Consider the following 18,617-nt stretch of genomic DNA (forward strand, 5'->3'; position numbering starts at 1 on the left):
TGTTGTGTAAAACTAGTTACTACTGGCAAAGACTAATTAGAGAATCCATTGAGATTGAGAGAAACAGAAATAACTTTAATCGCTCAGACAGCTACAGGCTTAGTGCGGCCTGGAAGCGTATTATTAAATAAGATGCATTACAATTCCTTATAAGGGAAACAAGCACTAACTGATTATTAATGTAGCATAATCACAATAGAACACATTCCAAATGATTACTAATCTACAACTCGCATCGTAACAATAGCCTTATTACTAATCAAGTATATAATTACAATAACCCCCCCCCTCAAATCTTTGCACCTGATGAGTTAATGAGTTAATGATGACGTCACCCTGCTGCTGCTCTATATAAGAACGGGAGACACAGCAGAGCCTCACCATTCTGGCGAATTGCCCGATGATGCTGGATGCAATTACCAGCGAAACGTCGTACTCAAATTGTAAATGTTGTGGTTTCACGCTTCAACACACCGGTGGGCTAAAGCAGTGAACTATTTGTCTTTTGTCAACGTGACACTTTTTTTACTGATTGGCCGTGTCGGGTGGTGGAGGGTTACGACACATTTATAAATAACGCGATCTAAACCCAAAAATCGTTGATTATGAAAAAAAATGGACTCCACGGAGCTGCAATATTTGCCCGAAGAAGCAAAGTGAATTCATTCTAATCTGTACGGAGCTGGGGTAGTTTCCCAACATTTGCAGGGCTTTTGCTCTTAAGGAGTTTTTTTTTACATATGGGAGTAACCCAGGGTGATATTTAATGATTAAACAAGGATTGATAGGCGTGGTGCTTTTGGCTATGGTGGCCACTATGTAATTAGCATAATCGTAATATATACACACATAACGATTATTACAAATAGACGCAAACCACTCGTTAATAGGATTGACCCAAATATCCCAATGCAGGACCCTCGTGGTCTTAAGAGATCGGCGAAACGTTCCAGAACACGCGGAGGGCATTATTGTTCATTTAAATAAAAGCATCTTCTGCTCCTTTGAGAGATAATTGCAGGGTTCCCGTGTGGATTGTGCGTTCGCTTTCATTGTCCACACCTTCGTGAACTGGAGCCGTATGTCCCTTTCACTAAAACTAAACTATTATTTGTTTTACCAGGTAAGGCCCACTGAGCTACGTAGCTCTTTTTATGAACCGACCTGGCTATCACAAATGACAGCTCAGTTGGAGTGGCTTATCACATGGACATTTATAGCAGCCAAACACTCGTAGGCGCACGTTTCTAATTTGTGGAGGGAAAAACTGGAGGACTCGGAGAAAAATCCACGCGACCATGCAGAGAGAGAGAGACACGCAAACACCAAATATACAGCAGCAGGCGTCAGGGTCGGGATCGAATCCACTGCCTTCTGTATACCAGGCGAGGTAGTTAACATCTCGTCGCCACCGTGATGATGATGAGAGAGAGAGACACGCAAACACCAAATATACAGCAGCAGGCGTCAGGGTCGGGATCGAATCCACGGCCGTCTGTATTCCAGGCGAGGTAGTTAACATCTCGTCGCCACCGTGGTGATGATGAGAGAGAGAGACACGCGTAAAGACCAAATATACAGCGGCAGGCGTCAGGGTCGGGATCGAACCCACGACCTCCTGTATTCCAGGCGAGGTAGTTAACATCTCGTCGCCACCGTGGTGATGATGAGAGAGAGAGACACGCGTAAAGACCAAATATACAGCGGCAGGCGTCAGGGTCGGGATAGAACCCACGACCTCCTGTATTCCAGGCGAGGTAGTTAACATCTCGTCGCCACCGTGGTGATGATGAGAGAGAGAGACACGCGTAAAGACCAAATATACAGCGGCAGGCGTCAGGGTCGGGATCGAACCCACGACCTCCTGTATTCCAGGCGAGGTAGTTAACATCTCGTCGCCACCGTGGTGATGATGAGAGAGAGAGACACGCGTAAAGACCAAATATACAGCGGCAGGCGTCAGGGTCGGGATCGAACCCACGACCTCCTGTATTCCAGGCGAGGTAGTTAACATCTCGTCGCCACCGTGGTGATGATGAGAGAGAGAGAGACACGCGTAAAGACCAAATATACAGCGGCAGGCGTCAGGGTCGGGATCGAACCCACGACCTCCTGTATTCCAGGCGAGGTAGTTAACATCTCGTCGCCACCGTGATGATGATGAGAGAGAGAGACACGCAAACACCAAATATACAGCAGCAGGCGTCAGGGTCGGGATCGAACCCACGACCTCCTGTATTCCAGGCGAGGTAGTTAACATCTCGTCGCCACCGTGATGATGATGAGAGAGAGAGACACGCGTAAAGACCAAATATACAGCGGCAGGCGTCAGGGTCGGGATCGAACCCACGACCTCCTGTATTCCAGGCGAGGTAGTTAACATCTCGTCGCCACCGTGGTGATGATGAGAGAGAGAGACACGCGTAAAGACCAAATATACAGCGGCAGGCGTCAGGGTCGGGATCGAACTCACGACCTCCTGTATTCCAGGCGAGGTAGTTAACATCTCGTCGCCACCGTGGTGATGATGAGAGAGAGAGACACGCGTAAAGACCAAATATACAGCGGCAGGCGTCAGGGTCGGGATCGAACCCACGACCTCCTGTATTCCAGGCGAGGTAGTTAACATCTCGTCGCCACCGTGATGATGATGAGAGAGAGAGACACGCAAACACCAAATATACAGCAGCAGGCGTCAGGGTCGGGATCGAACCCACGACCTCCTGTAATCCAGGCGAGGTAGTTAACATCTCGTCGCCACCGTGGTGATGATGAGAGAGAGAGACACGCGTAAAGACCAAATATACAGCGGCAGGCGTCAGGGTCGGGATCGAACCCACGACCTCCTGTATTCCAGGCGAGGTAGTTAACATCTCGTCGCCACCGTGGTGGTGATGATGAGAGAGAGAGACACGCGTAAAGACCAAATATACAGCGGCAAGCGTCAGGGTCGGGATCGAACCCACGACCTCCTGTATTCCAGGCGAGGTAGTTAACATCTCCTAGCCACCTCTCCACTGCCACCCTCGCCAGATTACGTCCCCGGCGGGAGGGTCGGGGTGTTGCAGATTTCATGTTGAGAGCCGCTTACTGGACCTGCCACTACGGTATCCAGCACGTGCCTTGTTTTTGTTTCCTTAATCGCTCGTTCAGAGCTATTTCAAGAAAAACATTTTTCCGACCTGCGAATAGCGGAGGGGATTATAAAGGAGGGCCACGATTTTCTGCCAGGTACTGGGGGGCGGGGGGGGTGTAGGCAGAAATGTAACCGAATCGAATAATGCGGCACCACGTTTAGCAAAACGGGGACTGCAAAGTTGGGCTCAGGATTGATGACGAGTTGACGCAAAAGACTATCACGGCGAGGGCGAGGTTTGCAGGACAAAAGTAGTACATGGTTGTTGGAGAAAACGCAGCGGAGTGGTTGTGTACACCCCGGGCGATTGCTGATGGCAGATCAGGGATCACACGGTGAAATACAGAGAGGCAAACGAGGAGAGCAGGTTTGGAGGGCTTTTGGGAAACGTAATTTGGCAATTGAAAGCAACAAACAAATGTAGCCGAAGAAGCAATGCAATGGTGTCAACAGGTATGTAATGAGTACATCTGTAATTCAATGGATAGAAGGAAAGAATCATGGATATTTATTTATTAAACATTCGTACGTGTGCAGATTTTTACAGCTACGAAAATGGAGAAAAGAAAACTCCGGCAAACGCAATCTCGTTGTAACTACAATTCCTCTTTTAGGTTTAGATAATGAAGATACCGATTGACCCTCGACTCTCAACAATTGGAGAACGCACGAGAATATGGAATTTAACCGTCATCAAATATTTCCGCAAAGCTTCCCATCATTGTCCGCTCGGTTCCACCGAGCGTAAGGGGCTGATGGTTTCCATCCTTCAAGCTCGTAAAAAAAGAGAAACTAAAATAAAACTAACAACAAGAAGCAGCAGCCCTCGCTCGGGTCAACCTTCCTTGCGCAGACGACGCAGGGGCAGCGTCGCCCCGCTGAGCTCGGAGCTAAACTTGGTGGCCGCTGATCGCGGTCATCGTCGCCAACACAAAGACACGATGGGTGGTCCTGTGAAATATGGATTCCTGTTTGTGGCGCACATAGATTCGTGGTGTGGTGTGTATGTGTGTGTGAATCGCTTTACTTCTGCATGCGAGTAATTTTGACCTGGCGTGGTGTTGGCCACCCACCCACCGACTGAACCTTCGTTCGTGTGCCGCGCACGTGCCCCAATCGGCCTGTGTTGGCCTTCATCAGGGGTCTTCGTCTTTTGTACGTGTGTGGGAGCGACGCGGCGCTTCAAACCTGGCCACCTCCGTTCGCACAGCATCGGTGGTCATTATCTCAAGTGGTTTCGGGGTGAATTCTCCAGGTCGACTCAGCCTTAAGTGAGTGCGGTGCATTGCCTGGTGCGATGTGGAATCATCGGTAGCGTGCTAATGGCCACAGCACTCGCGCGTGCGCCGTGCCGGCCTTCATATGTGCTCGCAAACACGACTTGCCCCAACAGCCTGTACAGGCTATGTGTGAGTGTACATGTGTATGGGAATTTCGTGTATGTATGGGCATGTCGTGTGTGTTTGTGTGTATGTATGTATGTCTTTGTACATTGTATGTGCCTAATGTGGGTACGTCTTTGTGTGTTTTTGAAGATGGGGTTGTCTTTGGGTACATTGTGGGTGTTACTGTCTGTGTGTTGCCTATTCATCCGTGTGTATGCATGTGTGTGGTTTATTGCGTGTGGGCATATAATCAGTTTTGTAAATGTGCCTGTGTGTGTGTATACGTCTGTGGTTATAGTGTATGTGTGGGTGGGCATGTCTGGTGTGAGATTGTCTCTGTCGGGGGGGGTGGGGGTGGTGGACATCCATAGATGCTTGTTTAAGATCACCAGATCCCCTGGCCTATGAGCGTCTTTGTTGGCTTATGCGTGTCCAGGTGTGTATGGGGTGCAGTTGTCTCGCATTAGGCAAACGCCATACCACAAGCGCCAGGTGTCCAGGTTCGATTCCTGACCACGCACAAACCCCATTCAGGTTGTTTAACATATGCTGCCAGAACACAGGTCGACTTGACCTGAAGTGAGTTATTGTTGCGTGCTTGTGGTCAAAAGAAAAAAAACAAGTGGAACACAAACGAGGCCCGGCTCCAGCTCCTCTCGGATTGAGGGTGGGGGTGGCGCGGGGTGGGGTGGGGGGGAGTAGTGGTCGAGCGACTGTGATATGCCAATGAGGTGAGCGAACTTGGGGGCAGCCAAAGGGACCTTGGTAGTGCAGGGCCCACCTCAACACCCCTCTAGCCGCCAGGCCCCCGGATACAACAGAGGCTCCGTGTGGCTAATGTTGGCCCGATCATCTGCTTGCAGGCCACGACGACCTTAAGCGTAGCTGACCCCATTGGCTGCACAGGTTCGAATGGATAAAAAGGGAACCTTTTGCTTTCTTGTTCATCAAGTGCAACGGCGTGGTGGGGCATCACAGTCAGAATTTTGGTGACATCGGCGGGCCAGGCTGGATGTGGCTGTTGTGGCATCAGTGAGCACTCGCTCACGAACGTAACGTCTGCACACTTTCATCAATGGCGCTGTTCAGCAATGATGCTCGATTGAAAGCTCATTTCTTTGGAAGTGCCTTTGGCACGGTTGGATACGTACGGTGTGAAAGAAGTTCAACATACATACTACCATGAAAAGTGTACCATAGGCGACGCTTCAGGCCCGTGGCCCTTCCTAGCAGAGAGACAGGACAGAGAGATTGAGCGAAACAATAACGGGCGACTCCACTCTACACCGTAAGGCCTTGATAGAAGTGAAAGCATATTTCCGAGAAACAGCAATTTGCCAAAGCGGTCGTTAAAATAATTGTCTGTGTCCGTGTGCCGGGCGGTGTCCACCAGGTTGGTGGCAGCGGCGGCGCTGGTTTACCCGCACGAGATCCCGCCAGAGCATCGCAAGGCAAGGAGTCTCCGGCACGGCGTGGCGTAACCGAGAGGGCCCCTCACTCTCTCCCCTCACCACCACCCCCCCCACACCCCCAACGCCAACTCTTCCCCCGCTCCGCAACCACCCAGCTGCGCACGCGGTCCATGTCTTTCATGAGGCCGACATGCGCTCCACACAAACGCCCCTTTCTGTGCAAAGAATAATGCGATGCACAATGCGAGTTTTTGTTAGAAGATTTTTTTTTTTTTAGTAATGTTAGGGGACGCCGCTTTTCCCTCCTCTCAAATTCGCGTTGTTGACGTTCGAGACCATCAAAGGTATTGCCCGGTCTGCCTCAAAATTTGTCACGTATTAAAAAAGGGGGCAGATATGGCAAACCCTGCCGGCATGCCTGTAACTGGCTTATTTTATTAGGGTAACGTTTAGTCTGGATCTCATTGCCCGTAAAATTAGAAGATATTATGGTTACGCATCGTGCCGCAAATGTACGTACTTTATAATCTTCATATGTTTGGACAAATTACAGTAAATGTTTAGGCATGTATTGAAGGATACGCATATGCTTGGGGAGGTCTTCATTCAGTAGTGGATTAATCATGGCGAATGGCGATGATGTACAAAACTGTTATTATATTTGCTGACCCGCTTACACTGGACGTCGGTGAAAAAGAGCTTCACAGATCATCGGATTCCTCCAGTCTAAATATAGATTCTGATAGTTCAACGATTCATCTTCAGACCTATTTTAACTCTTCATTCCCTCCCCCAGAGCGCACACCGATTTACACGCGCTCTCTCTCCGCGTGCGTAGGTTCGCGAGAGGATAAGGCGCCAGTTGCCTGGGTCGCAGGCCGAGGAGGTTGACACGGGGCCCCCAGGACAGGGCACGTGGGGACCCTGGGGCCCTTGGTCCGACTGCAGCAGAACGTGCGGCGGTGGAGTGCGCATGCAGACGCGGGAGTGCCTGCCCCACTCTCAATTCACGCAGCAGCAGCAGCAGCATCAGCAGCAGCAGCATCAGCAGCAGCATCACCCGGCCGTGCCTCCACACCAGGGGGGAGGCACACACACGGGCCTGCATTCCGTGTCGCTGTATATGCCGGACAGCCACGCCGCCGGTCAGGGTCAGGGCCAAGGTCACGGTCAGAGTCACGGCCAAGGTCACGGCCAGAGTCACGGCCAAGGTCACGTTCAGGGTCAGGGCCAAGGTCACGGCCAGAGATACACGCCCGGAATGGGCCAGGGCGGCCACCGTCCGGTGCATCATGGCCGCACTCACGGCGTAGCCGGTCGTCCTCCGCCGCACGGCGGCAGGCACGGCGGCATGCCGCCCTCCTCGTCCTCCTCCTCTTCCTCCATGCGCCCCCTCTACTCCGACGGTGTCAACTACGGCACCAACCCCGGCGGCGGCTTCCACGCCGGCGGCGGGGTGCCCGGCCAGCCTCCGTCGACCGGCTGGCACGGCGGGGCCTACGCCAGGCCATCGAGCGGTCGGGCGACCGCCGGACAGCCCGCCTACCCCGGCGCGCCCTACGGCAGGACGGCCGCCTTCTCGCTCTACACGAGGACTGACGAGGGACCGGACGCGGCGGACGGGAGAGACGCCGGCTCCGAGGCTCCCACGCTGGGCGCGGGGGCGAGCGCCGGGGGCGGCTCGCGCACGGCGATGTCCGTGCAGCCCCTGCACGGTGAGGGCGACTCCTCCTCGACCGCCGCATCGTCATCGTCCGGCGTGGCACCCAACGCACAGGCGGAATCGTCGCCCACTGATTCCAGGTGAATGGCGGTGTCTGCGTGTTTGTCGATCTTAAATAGGCAGGTTCGATGCCACAGAAACTGGAGCCGATGTATTGAATTGTATCATGCATTTTGCTGCATCACCATCAGGCTTGATCTATCCACTGCTGGATGATTGTCTCCCTAAGCTATCGCCAACTCTCACCGCCTCGTGATGCGACAGCCCATCTAGCTTGTGATGGACACAATTATAATGTCATCACTGCCATCTCCACAGCGGATGTAACAACAATATTTCTTCCTCTGTCCTGCGTAACTTTAGTGAACGCACAAAAGAAAAAAAAAAGTTCCATTCTCCCCCCTTCTTATTTCATTTTAACGGGGACAGGTCCTCCCGAACCTCCATCCGGCCGGGGAGATACGGCTATGGGCGAATGCCCGTCATGTACTCGGCCATCAAGCCCGCCGACGGCGAGCCGAGCCGCGGCGACGCGGCCGCCAACCAAACCCCGCGGCCTCCGTGGCGCTCGCGGCAACCTGCGGCGCGCGCCGGCCACCCCCAGCAGCAGCAGCAGCCCCCGGGGATCGCGTCGCTGCCCCTCTACGCCGACCAGCGCGGGACGCCGCTCGCGCACGGAGATTGGCACCCGGCACCGCGGCACGCCGCGCTTTCCTCCCGCGGCGGCGGCGAAGGCGAGCGCCCCGCGCCCGCGCCTGCACCCGCCCACCTCCCGTGGTCCAACGGCACGCGTCACCCCCTGACGCGGCTCGATGGTCCCGAAGCCCGGGCGTCCGCGGGCCTGCCCGCCGGCGGCGGTCGAACCCAAAGCCGCGGAGAGCGCGCGTTCCGCCAGTGGTACCAGTCTCACCCGCGCTACCACGGCGGCGGCGGTGGCGCGGGAACGCCGCAGCCAGCGACGGAGAGCTTTGCGGGTCACGCGCACAGCAGGGCGGAGCAGCCCTACGGATACCGGCCGCGCCAGGACGCAAGCCGACAGCAGCAGCAGCACAGAATGAGCAAGCGCAGTCCCGAGGAAGAACAGCTCAAGTGCTCCGGACTGGGCAAGCAGTACAAACTCTGCAACCTTCAGGTATGGGAAGAGAGCGTGTGCATCTTGTACACGAAGAGACGCGGCGATCCGGTTGTTCTCTTAGGTCCTCCGTCCCAGTGGCAGGTCCACGGCTCAAACTTCCTCCATCTCAACCCTATCCTGCTTCCCTTCACCTCACAAAGCCACACTTAGTAGCAGGCTTCTTGAGTTTTGGTGGTGCCTGGCTCCAGTTCTACAGGAGAGGTGGGCGGGGGGAGGGCAGAGGTGTGGAGATCAGCAGTACAAACGGTGCCATGGGTCTTCCAGTGTCAGGTGACGTGTGCGGGTAGATATATAATTGGAATGCAAAGGCAACACGCGATGATGCGCCGATGCCGGCCTCCACCAGACCGGTTCTCCTGGGAAGCTGCGTGGGCTGCGAGTGGCCGTCTGGTGGAGAAAGGGCCGGTGATGAAGCCACCGCCAGCGAATTCCAGTTACTCGGTGGGTCTCTACGTGTGCGAGTCTACGGATCCCCATGCGAGCCTATAGGCCTACGTGAGTCTATGGGTGTCTGTGCGCGTCTGTGGGTCTCCGTGCGAGTCTGTGGGTCTCTAACATGATCGTGTGTCTACCTGTCTATGCGTGAGGATATGGGTCTCTCGGTGAGTCTGTAGGTCTCTGTGTGAGTGCCAAATAAAAAAGCCACTTCCAGTGCATTAGGCCGCGTTCGTAGCCCACCATAATTGCCAGTGCCCGTGAGCCATAGCTAGGGAGGAACACTTGAGGTGGTTTCCCATTTCGTTCCGTTTGGGTGCAGTTTAACATCACAGCCAGGACGATGTTGAACTTCTTTCGCACCACCGTACGTAGCCAACCGTGCTAATCGGAGGCACGGGGGGCAGGGGGGGGGTGACAACAAACTAAACACAAAAAAGCAGTTCTACAAAATATTAGTTTTCAATCTGGATTTACAAGTGCAGGGAGTGAACAGAAGGAGGCTAAATAATTCCCCAAATGTGGCATTTACCACGTTGTCCTCCTGTGCTGCGCGGGCCAAATGCGTCCCCTGCTGATGTGTTAATGCCAACTAGTGCACAGCTGCTGCGCCGTCGTCCGGGTAGATCCGCACGCGGCTTCAGTGGAGAGCCCCCCCGTGTCCGGGGCATATCGAGTTCCGCGGTGCGTGCGGTGCGTGCGGTGTGTGCTTGTGGTTTGCGCGGTATGTGTAACGGCTATGGCATCTCTGTGCTCAGGGGCTCGCACATTGTGCGGCTTGCTAGCTTGTTTATTTATACCGTTTCTCGCTTCCTTACTCTCTTGCCTTTGAACTGTACGCGTTCAAGTATTTTTGTTTTGTTTTTAGGTCAGGCAAAAGTCGGAGAGCGCGTTGCAAATGCCCTACCTGGAGCCAATCGCTTGTAGGGTTATCTGCAGATTGACGAATAGCCATTTATGAAAAGCGTAAAAAATGTAATTGGTGGTGCAGATAACACCACTGTACCTGCCACGATAACCGCTTCACTGAAACTGCCGTCGCTGCACTCAAATTAATTCAAACCGCTCATATTGAGCACTCGTTTTCAAGAGTTGCTTTTCAAGAAATCCCACGTTAAAGTTAAAAATTACCGCCGTGCGGGTTCTTACTTTTGGACACGCAAGATGAGTTGTGGCATTACGCGATTCGGCACTTGTTGGCCAGGAAGTGGCTTCGAGGGGCAGGGCATGGGAGCACGGCAAACCATGGCCTCGGAAGAGCCAGAATCGCAGTAAATTTTGCGGCGACATAAATGGGCGTGCCGCAGTCCGGCGCGCACGATAAAATTGTCACTCTCGTTATTTTTATGCTCCCTCGTTGCTTGCCACGGCATCTGCGCTAAAATATGTTGCGTGTCTCTTTTCACACGAAAAAATGTTTCACGGGCTTTCGCGAAGCCCTTTTTTTGGTGAAATTCCTCCGTGAAATGTGCGGTGTCACGTGAACGGAACGGAGTGCCATCGTTCTGCGGAGGGGGACTTGCGATCGCCAGCAGAGCGATGCTATTAATGGCACGTATAACCAAAGCGAGACCAAGCTGGGTTCGTTTCTCATTACACGCAAAGTTCTTTCCACAAAGGAACCACAACACCTTGCTGGTGTCGTCAAAGAGCACGAACCATCACGCAGACTGCGGTCATCGTCGCGGCAGCTTTTGGCGAACAAAGATGGTCACTGCTTTCAGATGAGCTTCTGCAGCCATCTGGAAATTTCTTCCTTCCGACATTAGGAAGCCACTGGAGCTAAGCATTTTTACATTGAGATTCAAAACTCAATTATTTTAGAACTGCTTTTTTGTGTTTAGTTTATTGTCCTTCCCCCGCACCTCCGATCAGCACGGTTGGCTACGCACGGTGCGAAAGAAGTTTAACATACATGCGTACAGACAGTGCGTATCCCCCCCCGGCAAGAAGAAAGTATAATCTGCACAAATGAGCAGAGCTCGAAGGCTCCTCCGCTTTGTTTACCCAAACGACGTGGGAAGGAAAATCCCCCACAGAGGTCATTTCCCACTAAAATTATGGGCTCTCGTCTGAGAGTAGTAAAAGGGAAGCCACGGCCACAGACGCGGCCCATTACAGCGTTTGATCCTTGGCTCTGTGCAAACACAAAAGGGAAAACACTCTCGGAATTTGAATTCGCTTTCTTTTTACAACACTTCCACACACTGCTATGAAGCGTAAAGAAAAACATCTCAAACAATTTGTGGTTAAATTTTGTTCTGGTGCAATGATCACTCGTTGCATTCTGGGAGGAGAGGAATGCTTTCATCCTGCAGTGGATCGACCATGGCTAATGATGATATAGCAATGGGACCATATATAGGGCACTTTCTGCACTTTGTTTTTCTTGGTACACGATTGATGTTATGTCTTCTGCATGAGATAAGGCATGGTTGTTTGACCTGTTCATTTTTTTACTTAACCTTCAACGCATCACGGTGTCTCAGACCAACTTTATTCAGTGTTCACCAAGTCAGGAGCTTGCTTCTTATTTACATCAACGTTTGTTTATCCTGAGGCAGGCCGCCACTGTCGTACATTGAAGAGCAAGCAGCTATAATTTGGTGTTGTTTTAGTCCGTGCCTGTCATGGCTTGGAGAGTCCTTCATCCACCAATGGCAGCGGATAGACAAAGGGACGACGTTTTATGATAATTGTTTTTTTACCATTTTATCTGGCAACAAAACTGACACCTTTTTTTACAAGGAGTCATGTTTGCATTGACCACAATACCTGCGGTCGGAATGCAAACAAAAAAACACAACTCTGATAATGTATGCACTGTCCTTGAGATTGATTGGTCCACACCCGAGACAGCTTTTCTTAGAGCCTAGTCTCACAATGGTGTTGGACCAGATGAGGCCAAAAGGCGCACAACTCAAAGACAATGCACCATCAGAGTATGAGAGCTCGGGGTAAGTAGACGACGTTTTACTTTACATTCTAAGGCTATCCTTTGCCTTGACTGCACCGCTTAGCCCCAGTTTAGGTCTCTGGTTGCCACGTGTCAAGGTCTTCATAGGATCATCCTCATTTTGGGGTAACTGCTGTCCTGGGAAATCTGTAAGTCTCCACGTAACATTAAACGACCGGGATATTGTCGGTTGCGTCACGATAATCGACTCAAGACGAGGCATTTAAAGGCAGTTCTCTCCTTTTCCGGTCTGGTGAATTATTCTTGTTCCCGTGATACATCCCAGTTTAGCTTTTCATAACCCCCCCGGTATAGTCTCATATGTAAATCGAGTAAAGCATTTACAAAACTGTTAATTTATATATGAAAAGAAAAGAACGACCAGAGACGCTCATTGGAATAAGAAGCCAACTGTTTATTCTTATCTACAAAGTGGCATCCTCACAAAGTACGGTCGTGAAACAAAAGCAACGCCCTCGTTTTGAGTGCGTCCCTGCAGGAAGCTGAGAGTGACACTGGTGGCGTTCATCTTCTTGGTTCTTTCGGTAAAGTCACGTAGAATGGAAATAATAAAATAATAAAAATAAAACATAATACAATTATTCTCACGACGTTTCGGCCACAACGCAAGCAGCCGTCATCAGGTGAAGAACAGGTCTATCGAGAAGACAGAGTCTGTCTTGTCTGTCAGAGTCTGTCTTGTCTGTCTTCTCGATAGACCTGTTCTTCACCTGAGGACGGCTGCTTACGTTGTGGCCGAAACGTCGTGAGCACAACGCAAGCAGCCGTCCTCAGGTGAAGAACAGGTCTATCGAGAAGACAGACAAGACAGACTCTGTCTTCTCGAGAATTTTTTTATTATGTTTTATCATTATTATTTCATTATTTCCATTCTACGTGACTTTACCGAAAGAACCAAGAAGATGAATCCCTGCTGCAGTCACGAAAGCTTTAAACTGAAACTGGTGGCGTTGTCTTATCTGAGCCGCCGGTTTAGTTGAGCTATACAGAGCCTGCGGGCCCACTGTGGCGCGCGCACTGATAAAGCAGCGGGATATCGCGGTAATTTATAGTGGACCCGGTAGACGCGCTTTACGCGTCCCCCATAGCTCACTCACTTGTGCCCACGGGGAGGAACTGCGGTTAATTCCGCGCGTCTTCGAAATCACTTAAAGTTGCCCGAAACGTTCTTGATGAATCCGCCATGTGGACGGCGTGGTAGTAACTCATCCTCGTCTGCGAATACATTTGCAATTTCCGTTGGCTGCTCGATGTATTTTTTTCTGCTAACCGCCGTTGGTTATTGATGTTGACGGTGGGTGGTAAGATTGGCGATGCCCGTTGATTTGATGAATCGTAGCGATTCGGCGTCACGATTCTCTTCAACTCATTTGTACCGCGATGTTCGTACCGATGATCGATTGCCCTGTAAGCCTTGCTTTAAGGTCATCGATTTTAATTGCTTAGTCGGTGAATTGTGACGTCCACGATATCAACTTGTGGGTGTTTCATAGACATGTCCTTCCACACCTCTGGTAAGCACGGTCGGCCAAGTACGGTGTGAAAGAAGTTCAACATACGTTGCAACACAATCGTTCACAAACCTCACGCCCAGCTTTTATCTTGCATGGCACAATTCGGAATTGTACCCTTGGCTTAGCACACGCATCAAATCTGCAAATGCAATGTATGTAGAGCCGTTCGTCAATCCACTTCTGGATTAAGGCATCCCCATGCCATGTTAAAGTCGCAAGGGTTGTTTTTGCCATACTTCACCACACTGGTTAGTACGAGTTGGTGATGCGGTGGTGTTGGTGTTGGTCCAGGCCCAGTTTTAATATCACTCGCTGTCGAACTCGGGTGGTCAGGTTGATAGTGCAGCGCATTATATACACTGCACCACCACTCCACCTTGCAAATGCATTGATTCTTTATAATTAACGCGACTAAAAGCGTCGTCTAAACACATCCGTGCAAATATCGCAAACCTTTTTAGGGCTCACGTGCCCCGAGTGGAACCCGGCACTCTGTCTGTTGGCAGCGGCTTTCACACAACGACGCAATAAAAGAGTGTGGATTCCTGCAGTCACGAAAGCTTCAAACCAAAATCAAATCAAGATTGACGCAATAATCTTCGCAATTGATTCTTGACCCCTGCACTGCAGAGTCAAGATGGCAGAGCTGCACCTCGCTGAGGTTGGTGAATAAACCGATGAGGTGTCACGTCAAGACCAAAGTTTTCGAATCACCCTCGGATGGCTCCCACTTTTAGAGAAGTGTCGAGCCGCTGATCACCGGACACTGGACATCTGTAAAAAAATCTACTGGACGTCCGTGAAAAAGAGCTTCATAGCTCATCGGATTCCTCCAGTATTAAAATATTCTTAAGTTGATTTCTACAGATGAACCAGCTGGTTCAGCAGTTCCACTGCTGGGTTTTTTTTTTCCGCCTGAGGACGACCGCTTGTGTTGCGATCGAAACGTCGTGATCTTTTATAATTATTTTCTACCTACGTGACTTTACCGAACGAACCAAAGAGTATGAATTCCTGCAGTCACGAAAGCTTCCAATCAAGATTGTATGAATCTCGCTTCGGGAGTTTTGGTTTTATCGTCTTTGCATTCCAAGCAGTTGGACGCAGGCCGCCCTCCCTTCACCCCCCTCCCAGGCCCCCCTTTTGCAGTGCTGCCAAACACCTTCAGCGAGATGGAAACAGCCTCCCACCTTCTGATGCCAATGAAATGTCACGTTTTCAATGGCTCGGTTCATTCTTTAAATTATTGTGTTTATTCGTGACTTGCCGTTCGCTTTAATTTCCTACTCCCCCCGTTTCTGTTATGATTACGGTACAATGGCTTGAAATGTTCGAGAATGTTTTCACTGTTGGTGCCGCTGCGACAGGCAGGCGATCCACAAGTTGTACAGAATAGAGGGGGGAGGGTCACTTCTCATAGCCGTCATCAGACGTTGTTCTGTCTACCCCCCCCCGGATGAAGGCCTCCCCACGCCATCACCAACCCACGCTGTCCTGCGACGCTACAAAATCCCACTTCAATCCATCAGTTTCATCCCCGTTTGCCTTCAACAGCTCCCCTACGATTTACACGCTCCTCTGCGCTTTCCAGCTTTGTCTCTCCAACAATCAGTTTTTTTTGTCTCATTTAGCAAACCTGTACGCACAGAATAGGGCGCGTGCGTTCATCTAATAAGCGTCGTCTCACGGTTTATCCCACAGTTCATCGCACGGAGAGACGTGACGTGCAAAGCTATAGTACAACAGGTCGATGCATTTCTTGTGGCGGCATTAAGTGCGGGTTCTTGCACACCCCTTTTTCTTTTTTTTTACCCAGTCGGCAGGCACGGACGCGAAGGTTAAATTCCGCTCATTATGAGCAGGATTAAAGTTTTACTACATTTAGAGTCGGGGCAAATATTACGTTATCACAGGCACCAATGTATTCCACTAGTCAACTATCAGTCTTGCCGCAGCTTTATCTGTGAGGTGGACGAGGCTGCCAAGGGGCCCTGTAATCCCATGGTATTTTTGTGATGGATTCTCTCAATTAATAACTCGGATCTGCGCTGCACGCGGAATTTATTGCCCTGCGCCTCTGCGAGCTGTCGCGTGCGGCGCATCCCATGAACGATTTTCCCACGCACACATTGATCCCGCTCTCTCTACCTTTCACAATGTATGTATGTTAAACTTCTTTCGCACCGTACGTAGCCAACCGTGCTGATCGGCGGTTGCGGGGGAAGGACAACAAGCTAAACACAAAAAGAAGTTCTAAAGAAAGCAGTTTTCAATCTGAATTTTAAAGCGCATCTGAAAGCGTGTGATGCGGTGACCGTCTTTGTTCGATGGTTAAATGCGTCGATCCTCCTAGCTGTAGAGGTGAACATGTCGGTCGCACGACCCTGCATTGCCAGCGTGCAAACCCTGGTTGGGGGTTCACTCAGACAATCATCCCCCTGGGGGTGATAAATTGGGTACCACTGTGTTGGAGAAGGACAATAGTTGTCTGGCCCCTGTCATTGGAATTAGTGATTTCCACCTCTGGCTCAGGGCTGAGCATCGCCCCAACGCTCATGTGAGCGGGGAAATCACTTTCGCTTGGCTTTTTTAAACTTTGTCAGTGCTAGCCTTTGCAGCTGCAGTTTCGTTAACTCGCCGTCTGAATTGCATCCATGTGATTTCGAGGCCATACGCTGTCATCACGTTTAGCGTTATTTACACTGAGACAGAGTCGAAGGAACGCGTTGATTAAGGGAACATGCACAAGTTAATTGACATCATATTGAGCGTTGAGAAAAATAAGTGCACTTAGGTCGGGCTCGTCACGAGAAGTGATGACGGCTGGTGGTCGAGACTAATGACGGAGTAGCAGCCAAAGGAGGGGACGTGCCATTTCTATCGCGGAGATGGAGCAATGAAATCGGCTTATGTGCACGCAAGCTATGTGGCTCGTTGCCTCGCGGTGGATTGAGGAGACTTTCATCCCGCAGTGAATAGATAAATGGATGACTCTTAATCAGTGGTTGTATAACGATCTCTTTACTTTCCTGGCACCCGGAGGAGACGTTACTTTTCGTGGGCACCTGCGCGGGGGAGCCAGACGAGGATGGGGCCATTCCAGTTTCGTCTCAGCGCGCCCGCTGTGTGCTTGACGCCGCTATTTTCGCGGCGTGGAGCAGTGCCACTCCGAAGAGAAACGGTGACAGAACGCAGCCACTGCCAGGCTGCCGTGGAGACTTGTAAACACACCAAGCCAGCGCTCCGTTGTGCCTGACACAAGCACTGGGGGCCCCGTAATGCTCTTCCGTTAAATCACAAACAAACGAAAAACGGCCCGATCTGGCACACATATTCACTTGGACGAAAGTCGGGATGCCTTTCGCCCCGTGTTAATTGAATCCGATGATATTGTGGCCACGTGGGGAAGGAATAGTGGGCTCCGAGCGAGAGACGCTAAACGGCAGAGCCCGGAGGTCGGTTTGCACGAATTGCCTTCAGAGATGCAATCGAGCTACACGTAGTCGTCGCGAGCCTTTCATTAGAATGTGGCAGTGTTTACCGTTAAACAACTCGTTGGGGGTATGTCTATTGTGGGCGCAGGATTTATTTACAGAGAAAAAAAGGGCCTGGCAGCTTTAAAAAGTTGGCATGGGGCATGAGGATCTCTGGCATGTGTTAAATTCTCGGATTATGCATAAGCCACTCAATGGGTTTAGTAATGGAGGGGTGTGTCAGAATACTGCACCCCAGCGGTGCTTTAAACACTATTTCTGTCCACGAGGTGGTTTAAAAAAATGCTTTTGAGCCTTGGCTGGCTCTCGTTTCATGAACAACCTCAATCCGCCCGCCGGTTGAGAAGTTGTTTTTGGACGTACAAACATCGTGCCCATCGTCCCGTTCACTCGCGCGCTTGCCTGTCCACACACAGGGTCCGAAATGCGCTTTCAGGGGAACAAATAATAACGAGAGCGACATGAAGAAGGCGGCACGGCTCGCCGCGACGTCTCTGTTTGTTCGAACCGGTGCGTCGACGTCGCCGTGACGTCGGGCTGCGTGCTCGTGTCTCCCCCCCCCCATCCACCCAGGCGTGCTCCGCTGGGAGCCGCGACGCCCGCGAGATGCAGTGCTCCTCCCACAATGGCAAGCCCTTCATGGGTCGCTACTACGAGTGGGTTCCGTTCCTGGAAGGTGAGCCCCTCCCTCGCTCCGTCGCTCCTTCCCTCATCCCCTCGCTCCCCTCCCTGAACTACTCCCTTCCTCACTCGCTCGCTCGCTCGCTCCCACCCTCGCTAATCTCTTCTAACTGTACATTATAAAACTTAACAATTTTTTGTATTTTAGCAGGTAAGGCCCACTGAGCAATATAGCTCTCTTTTTTCAGAAGCGACCTGGCTATCACTAATGATAGCTCATTTGTGATAGCCGAATACTCTAAACGAATGTTTATAAATGTGGAGGGACACTCGGAGGACCCGGAGAAAAATCCACACAATCACGGGGAGAGAGAACGTGCAAACTCCAAATATACAGCAGGCGTCAGGGTCGGGGTCAAACAGACGACCTCCTATGCTCGCCCTCTCCCTCTCACGCCCTCTGAGTCTTGCTCCTAAGAACCCCACCACCCCCATCCTCGCACTGCCATCCCTGAAAACGCCAGTGCTAATGGCTTGGTGACTTACAGATGTCGATACTCGATTCAACAAATCCTCCCAACCAGTTGAAAAAATGCCGCTTTTCAAGATGCATTTTTTTTTTACTGTGGCATATTTTTTTTGGTAATTGAGCTACACGGATGGTTGCACCGTAGGACTGTGAGAGATGGCGATGGCTTTTGGGAGGTCTTCATCTAGCAGTGTGTAGATCATGGCAGATGATGAGATGAGTAATTGTGTTGTTGATGGACATTAGCGCTGACTGA

General features: G+C 51.3%; 1 protein-coding gene across 1 annotated transcript in view; it reads left to right on the forward strand.

Annotated features, from left to right (window-relative positions):
• THSD4 (thrombospondin type 1 domain containing 4) overlaps window positions 1-18,617 on the forward strand; it is a 150,184-nt gene that overhangs the window by 8,873 nt on the left and 122,694 nt on the right. The window contains exons 3-6 of the mRNA XM_078854878.1: window positions 5,915-5,972; window positions 6,772-7,736; window positions 8,086-8,788; window positions 17,785-17,887. Of these exons, the coding sequence (XP_078711004.1) occupies window positions 5,915-5,972; window positions 6,772-7,736; window positions 8,086-8,788; window positions 17,785-17,887 (1,829 nt within the window). The remainder of the gene's footprint in view (window positions 1-5,914; window positions 5,973-6,771; window positions 7,737-8,085; window positions 8,789-17,784; window positions 17,888-18,617) is intronic.

Source organism: Lampetra fluviatilis, chromosome 3 (assembly GCF_964198595.1).
Source record: "Lampetra fluviatilis chromosome 3, kcLamFluv1.1, whole genome shotgun sequence".
NCBI classification, from domain to species: domain Eukaryota; kingdom Metazoa; phylum Chordata; class Hyperoartia; order Petromyzontiformes; family Petromyzontidae; genus Lampetra; species Lampetra fluviatilis.